The 8,842-nt window shown below is 37.9% G+C and overlaps 1 protein-coding gene across 1 annotated transcript; it reads left to right on the top strand.

The window, feature by feature from the left end:
- Window positions 1-3,607: 3,607 nt before the first annotated feature.
- Window positions 3,608-6,343, top strand: LOC145771788 (uncharacterized). The gene is made up of 2 exons (XM_082583520.1): window positions 3,608-5,036; window positions 6,327-6,343. The coding sequence occupies exons 1-2, from the start codon at window positions 3,608-3,610 to the stop codon at window positions 6,341-6,343; spliced, it is 1,446 nt and encodes a 481-aa protein (XP_082439646.1).
- Window positions 6,344-8,842: the final 2,499 nt, after the last annotated feature.

Below are 8,842 nucleotides of genomic sequence, written 5' to 3' on the forward strand. Positions count from 1 at the left end.
GGTCTGCATCCGGGATGGGTAGCTCTGTAAAGGAGATATTTCTTTTAATGCAGATTCCGACACCACCTCCTTTTCCCAAGTAAGCAGGTCTGTCTTTTCTGTAGAGATGATATCCAATACTATTAGGGGAGTATATAGGAGTTAGGTGTGTTTTTTGTAAGCAAATGATATCCGGTGGGGTTTGTGAGCTTGCTATTAGTTGATTCAATTCCGGGATTTTCCTATAAATTGACCGACAGTTCCACTGCCACACTGTGAGGAACATTAAATTATTAGTGATTTTAACATGTCCGAGTTTGTTAGAAATCCCATTCTAGAACCTGCTGCATCGGCGATAATTTGAAAAATGTCAATTTCTTTATTTTGGCTTTGAGCGTACGTTGTCATGGTAATCACTTCTGCTAAAAAGGCAAGAAATAAGATTGGGTTATTTATAAAGTGGCCGCCCTCGTCTCCTACATTGGTTGGTTTAGAGGGTCCGGGTTTTTCCATTGTGACTGGAGTTATATTTATACCGTCATTAGTTTGGTTAGAGGATAGATTTTTATTCAATTGGTTTGTTTGAGTTGTGCTTGCTACAAGAGGAGGGAAGTCCAGATCATAACTTGGCATTTCTGTATTTACAGCTTTTTGCTGCTTGCAGGCTTCAGCGTATGTTAGGTTCTTAGTGGTTTACATTTTCTGAATGGCTTTTTCTTTCAAGTACTTGGGGCAGTTTTTAGAAATAGCGACGTGATTTCCACCACAATTTGAGCATTTTACTGCTATACTTGGGCATTCATCATGCCTGTGTTGTTCACCGCATCGGAGACATTTGGTTTTAGATCTGCACAATTTTGCTATGTGTCCAAATCGATTGCAGTTGTAACATCTTAAGGGTTTTGGAATGTATTGCGAGACTCTAAAACGTTGGTAACCTATTTTTATTGAGTCTGGTAGTGATTTTCTATTGAAGATTAATAATACAGTGGTAGATGCAATTAGTTCAGACGAGTCAGAATTTCTTTTATTAAACCTTTTAACCGACCTTATGTTCGCATCCTTCAGCGCCGCAAGAATATCTCCATCCTCCATGCCGAGAGGAACATTATATATTACTCCACTTGCTCCAGGTGGTCTTTTGGCGTAGGCGGTGATCGGAATGTTGATGGTGTTTCCATCCGTCAGTGTCTTGGTGTTGAGGATAACCTCTATCTGGCTTGGGTTTGCATTTATCTGAAGTCCTCCATCTTGTCTTGCTGAGCAGGATTTGTATTCGCCTATTAGATATTGCAGACATCGGTCGATCAGTATCGGCGAGTACATTTTTAATGTTTTTTTTTGCTCTCCCGGCTGGTTCAATTTCAATATGACTGTAGTAGTATTGTTGCCATTTTCGTCTGGGTTGTATTCCGTTTGGTACTCCTCTTCGGAATGCATTCGTTTTCTTTTTAGAGACGGCGTCTCCTTCTTGTATTCTGGGTCGTCTGTCTCCAGTTTGGTTGAGTTGATTTAAAACTGAAAGCTCAAATTTGTATTTCAGACTGCACCTTCCTTCTTGTTTTGCACCGCGCAAAACACTTGCTTCTCTGGGCAACTCGCAACCAAAAAATCGGCTATGCTTACTAGAGGAAATCTCACAACCTTCCTCTAGCTTGAAAACTCTAGAATCTCGGTTAGTCTCGAATGACCACAAAAACCTCAGTCATCGCTCACGTAGCAGTCCTTGCGTCGCCCAACGGCAGGCACGCGCACAGTGCTGCGTAATTACCATTGCGTGGCGTCTCAGGGCATTACATGTATTATGCCTTTACACTACACCACGTACACAGTGAATATAAGCAATTTCGTAACAAACTAACTCGCATAAAAACTAAAGCGAAAAAGGCTTTCTACAAAAAAATATTCAAATTGGGTAGAAGTCCCTCAGATACTTGGAAGACTATCAACAAGATAATTCGTAAACAAAACAAAACTAATGAATTACCATCCAAAATCTCGCTTAACAATCACACAACTACAGAAAAACCAAAAGAAATCTGCAAGGAAATGAATAACTATTTTGTGAATATTGGTCATAAATTAGCCAAAGGTAAACAAATAAGCACAAATTACAGAAATACTCTAAAAAATGGACGGTCTAGCCCTGTTACTTCCGTCAGCCTGCACCAACAGATAATAACGAAGTAATAAATATAATTGATGACCTCAAGCATAACAAGTCCCCAGGATACGATGACATTCCCTTGACTATTATAAAGAGCTCAAAGTTCTTAATAGCTCCTTATCTTACCCGAGTCTTTAATAACTGTATGATTAGTGGACACTATCCTGAAGCTTTGAAAATAGCCAAAGTCATACCTATCTATAAATCAGGCTACAAGCAGGAACCTCAGAATTACAGACCGATATCGATTTTATCGCCTTTCAACAAAATATTTGAGACAATCATTCACAAACGCTTGGCTAATTTCTGGGAAAAATATAAACTCTTCTCCTCTTTGCAATTTGGATTTCGCAAAAACTACTGAACCAATTTAGCAATTACTCACTTCCATGAAGATACCATAAATGAACTAAACAACAATCACATTGTGTGCTCAGTGTTTATAGATCTCAAAAAAACATTCGATACAGTTAATCACGAAATCTTAATTGACAAATTGAATCATTATGGCCTAAGGGGAAACGTTAAAAACCTTATTCATTCATATCTAACCAATAGGCAGCAATACGTACATGGCGGGGAAATCAACTCTTCACGCTCAAATATTACTATTGGAGTTCCTCAGGGCAGTGTACTTGGCCCCTTTTTGTTTTCAGTTTACATAAACGATCTTCCCGATGCAAATAATTTGAAAAATCTACTCTATGCTGATGACACAGTTCTCTATTTGGCTCAAAAAACTGCCAGCAACCTCCAGCCGATAATGAATAAAGAATTATGCAAACTCTACACTTGGCTTGATAACAATCAGTTGACATTTAAGTTATTTTGGCAGCCGATTGTAGCATCGAATAGACAGCGATAGACACGTGTTTCGCCCATGAGGCTGGGCTCATCAGTATCGCACCGTATTCTTGCCACTGATGAGCATACTGATGCATACTGATGAGCCCAGCCTCATGGGCGAAACACGTGTCTATCGCTGTCTATTCGATGCTACAATCGGCTGCCAAAATAACTTAAACGTTTAATTGGAGGTCTCAATGGCTGGCGTGGAAGCTACACCGTTCTGGTTAGCGAAGCGTCACTGCAGCTCGCTGTGCTAGTGAGTAATCAGCCTTGTGCTGATAGCCGGGAAGAACGCCTTTCTTCACACAATCAGTTGACACTCAACTTGAGTAAAACTAACTACATACTCTTTAACAATAAAAAGAGTGCACTCTCCGATATGCAAATAAAATTAAGTGATACAATAATTAAGGAAGTTGACCACACGTGCTACTTAGGAATCACAATAGATAACACACTCAACTGGAATAACACATTGATAGCCTCTGGAAAAAACTATCCTCTTCTTCAGGCGTACTGAGTAAACTTAGAAAATTTACTACTAGAAAAGTTCTAATCAATATTTATTATAGCATTGTACGGGATGTGGTCGGCCTAGCTGAAACCAAAGTCATGAAAAGCCAAATTACAACTCATAACACTTCTAATCACAAACTGTTCCTATCAAGTAATGAAACCTCTCGATCTAACGGAGTCGGCTTCCTGGTACACAAATCCTATGCTCCCTTTGTGGAAGGATACCAACCTATTTCTGACAGACTTGCTGTGTTACGTCTTCAAGGAAAATTCTCAAAACTAGTTCTCATACAGTGCTATTTCCCTACCTCCTCCCACCACGATGAGGAAGTCCAAGAACTATATGACAAAATCCAAGCTATCATTGACAACGTACCAAAAAGAGATCACCTCTTCATTATGGGAGACTTCAACTGCAAACTAGGTCAACTACATAAAACATTCCCGTCATCAATTGGAAAACACACTCTGGCGACCGCAAATACAAGAGGCGAACTACTGGGCCAGTTCTGCGTAAAAAACAACCTCCAAGTCACTAACACATGGTTCCAAAAGAAAAAGAAAATGTTGTTTACTTGGACCTCTCCTGATGGGAAGACAAAAAACCAAATAGACTTTATCCTATCACGCACCTCGTCTTCTAGACTAAACGTCCTGAACAGCTCTACCTTGAACACTCCTGACATATCAGACCACAGAATGATACGTACAAAATTTAGAATAAGCTTCTCATGGCCTCAGAAGCAGAAGCGGAAACCAATCCAAAGACCCCACCTTATGAAACAACAAGAAGTCGCTGAACACTTCCAAGTAAATTTACAAAACAGATATGCCACCTTACAGCAAATGACAGACCCAGAGTCCATACAAGAAGCTATAACCGCAGGGCTACGGGAAGAATCAGAAGTTGTTCTTCCCAGATATATGCACCAAGACCAACCGAACTGGATGTCGCAACAAACTAAAAAAGCCATCCAATCTAAACACAAAATTAGAAAACAACATGGATCCTCATCTACTCAATATAAAATCGCTAAATCTGAGTCGAAGAAGCTCGTGAAAAAAGACCAAATGAAGCAATTAGAAGATAAAATCGATGAACTCAACACCTTACCTCCACACAAAATCTATTATGCTGCCATAAAGAAACTTAAAGCAAAACCTAAAAACATCAGTTGGGGAATTAAAGATGCAAAAGGAAACATCCTCACGAGCAAAAGCTGTATCCTCGAACGATGGGCAAAATTCTATGAAGAACTCTATCACGACAATCCGCAACAGATACTCATCGATGACTCTGCCTCTGACGAAATCCCATCTATTTTAAGAAGCGAAATATCTAATGCTATAAGCAACTTAAAGTATGACAAATTTCCCGGTATAGACGGCATTTACTCGGAATACCTCAAAGCAGGAGGCGAACCTCTAATCACAGCACTGCTTCATCTCTTCAATTCTATCTTAACAACGAAAAAGATACCCAGCAATTTTAAAGAAGCTCTAATAATTGTAATCTACAAGAAAGGCAATAGACTCGACTGCAGCAACTACCGTCCAATAAGTCTACTCAGTCATGTATACAAACTCTTTATCACTATCATTGCGGCACGCGTAAAAAATGACCTATATGCATCCCTCCCCCCTACACAAGCAGCCTACCAACCAGGAAGAGGAACAATCGAGCAAATCTTAGCGCTGGAACAAATCATAGAAAAGTCTATTGAATTCAACAATCCCGTTCATATCACCTTCATTGACTTCAAAAAAGCGTTTGACAGTGTTAAATTACCCTACCTTTGGCAACTTCTGGATAAAACTTCCATCAACAAAAAATACATCAACCTCTTGAAAGCAACGTACGACGATTCTAAAGCACTAATCAAAACAGACATCGGAACAACCAGACGAATTGATATTATAAAAGGTGTTAAGCAAGGAGATGTCTTGTCTGCTATCCTGTTTTGCATCGTAGCGGCTGCAATAATCTCAGAAACAGAAAATAAGTGTACAACTGGATTCACCATCGGCGGTCATGTAATATCCAACTTAAGCTACGCAGACGATATGGCCATTTTGAATAATTCTAAACTGAAAATGCAGGAATACCTAGATGCTCTGTCAAAAAATGCTGCTAAATTCGGCCTCCAAATAAATGTGTCCAAAACCAAATGTATGACAACCGACAAAACTAACAACACACTCAATCTCACTCTCTATGGAAAACAAATAGAACAAGTACCAGAATTCATATATCTTGGCCACCGACTATCCGCAACCAACGATGGAAAGACGGCAGTGCAACACCGAATTGGCTTAGGCTGGGCAGCATTTGAAAAGAACAAAAAGATTCTAACATCCGATAGACTCCCAATCAGACTGAAAGCAAAAATTTTCAACACCTACGTTTTACCAGTCGTGCTGTACGGTCTAGAATGCGTAAATTGGACATCATCAACAATGAAAAAACTCACTACCTTCCAAAATCACATCATGAGAAGCATGACCAACAAAAGGTTACTTGATCACATAAAAATAGAAGATCTTTTAACTATGACAAAACTACATCCAATTGCAGCAATAATAAAATCAAACGTTTTAAAACTGTTCGGCCACACTAAAAGATCACAATTCGGAATCAGCAAACTTTGCACAGAAGGCAAAGTAGAAGGAAAAAGAAAACGTGGCAGACAACCAAAACGATGGCAAGACAACATTCAATCATGGACCGGACTCCACTTGACGACACTGGGCGAGTTGGCTCAAAATCGCCACTCTTGGAAACAAATAAGCCATGTTGATGCGCAATCTGCCGCAGGCGGAGATAACGACTAATGATGAACTACAATATGGAATTATCAGCTGGGGATGCGCACCCACAAAATACTTGAATAGAATTCAAGTTATACAAAATAAGATAAATAAAATCGTTACAGGAGCATTTGAAATGAAAACTAAATTAATGCCACTCTATCAAGAAAATAAAATACTAACTGTTAATTCTACTTATAAACTAGAAATAAGCAAATTTATGTACAAATTTTATAATAATAAACTACCGGAAAACTTCAAAACTTTCTTTACACATGTATCAGCTATTCATTGGTATAACACTCGACGTTCAAGTTCCAATTCACTTTATACTAAACAGGCAAACAATCAATTATTTCAAAAAAGTTTAAAATGCATGGAAATCAAGGTATGGGACGGTTTACCTCAAAATATGAAAAAAAAAACATGAAAAAAGGCTTCCAATTTTTCAGTAAAATGTGTAAAAAACACTTTTTCAATAATCAAAAGCTATAAAAACGACATCCACTACCTGACTATGTTAATTGTTGTTATTGTTTGTAGTATCTGTATTTGTTTTGTTTTTTTCTGTACTTCCTTCCTTCTTCTATTTTGTGTCAATTTGCAACAAAAGTAACAACGCAATACTTTCTTTCGTATAACTATTTGAATGAGAGAGTGCAGACTCGACGACCTCCTACGCCTTCAGGGCTACGGTCTTTCGCACTCTCTCATAGTCCTGTAGCATTTTTGGTCAACCTAGAAAAAAATCTTATAAAGACGAATAATATACCGTTGGAAAGATAATTTTATTAGCTTTTCCATGATGGGTTTTGTCATTTTTTTTTACTGTACTTTGGGGAAAAAAGTTACGACCAAAAACGTGCCAGGGGGTAAAACACTAATTTGCCCCCTGTAGAATTTTTGGTCAACCTAGAAAAAATTCTTATAAAAACGTATTATATAGCCTACTGTTGGAAAGATAATTTTATCAGCTGTTCAATGGTGGGTTTAAATTGCCATTTTTTTACCTTGGGGAAAAAAAGTTACGACCAAAAACGTGCCAGGGGCTAAAACACTGATTTGTCCCCTGCAAAATTAGGTCAACCTAAAAAAATTCTTATAAAAACGTATTATATACTGTTGGAAAGATAATTTTATCAACTTTTTAATGAATGGGTTCTGTTATTTTTTTTACCTTGGAAAAAAAGCTTCGACCAAAAATGTGCCAGGGGGAAAAACATTAATTTGCCCCCTGTAGAATTTCTGGTCAACCTAGAAAAAGATCTTATAAAAACGTATTATATACTGTTGGAAAGATAATTTTATCAACTTTTCAATGATGGGTTTTTTTATTTTTTTTACCTTGGGAAAAAATGCTACGACCAAAAACGTGCCAGGGGGTAACACATTAATTTTCCCCTAGAAAAAATTATTATAAAAGCGTATTGTATAGGCTACTGTTGCAAAGATAACTTTATCAACTTTTCAATGATGGGTTTTGTTATTTTTTTTACACTTTGGGGAAAAAGCTACGACCGAAAACGTGGCAGGGAGTAAAACACTAATTTGCCCAACATTATATTACAATTATAAGCTAAAATGTGATACCTTCGCAACACAATACACCATAAATTGGAATATTACTATCAGCCAAGCAAACTAACAATCGGAAATCAAAAAAATAAAACATATGCAGTATCATATAACTTAATTAAGAGGTATTTATCATACGTTTAAGGGGTGGAGGGGTAAGATAATAGGTGGGATTTCACCGCAATAAAAGGTTTTTCTCTGATAAGCAAGGACAAGTAAGCAACAAATAAAAGCTATGTAAGAGGTAGTGAAGAAGTTTTTAGTTGAAATGCTTTTTCATAGGGTATTTTGTTACAAAAACAATCTGTTCTCCCCTTCTCCCCAGACCTGGAGTGCCAAAAAATCCCGGTCTTGCTAGGATTAAACCAGCTGTAGGCCTAAAGATTTAAAAACGACATTTAAAGTTTTAAGTTCTAATAAAATATAGCCTGAACACTAGGGTGTTTCATTTTTTCACCATTTTTGAAATTCAAAATGCGTAAAATGCGTAATATGGCCATTTTCTCTTTTTTTCTGCAGAGTTACGACCAGCGTTTCGCAATCCAGTTTCAAAGCATGACCAATTGTAGTATCCAAAGGGACTATCTCGCAGAAATAAGCTCCAACATGACACAGTGAATCACCAGTCCGAGGGCCTTGTCTACACTAATACGCACTAACACAAATTGCTGATTCTTCTTGACTTGAATCCCTCTACAATGTATCACACTACTTTACTTAGCATTATCTGGGAAAACATGCAAGGGAAATAAAACTGACCGCAGTAAGTAAACAATAACATAACGAAGTTATAATAAACAACGACAGCTCTACTGGTGCCCCCCTGTCTTGCTCACTCTTCCCCCCTGAAACAGATGTGGCCTATAATTCTATTTTAATTTATACCTTTTGCATCTATATCCTGCTTTTCTGTTGATAATTCATTAGTTTCTACCGTTCTGTTCGCCC

The sequence above is a fragment of the Aplidium turbinatum genome, chromosome 6 (genome assembly GCF_918807975.1).
Source record: "Aplidium turbinatum chromosome 6, kaAplTurb1.1, whole genome shotgun sequence".
Lineage (NCBI taxonomy): Eukaryota > Metazoa > Chordata > Ascidiacea > Aplousobranchia > Polyclinidae > Aplidium > Aplidium turbinatum.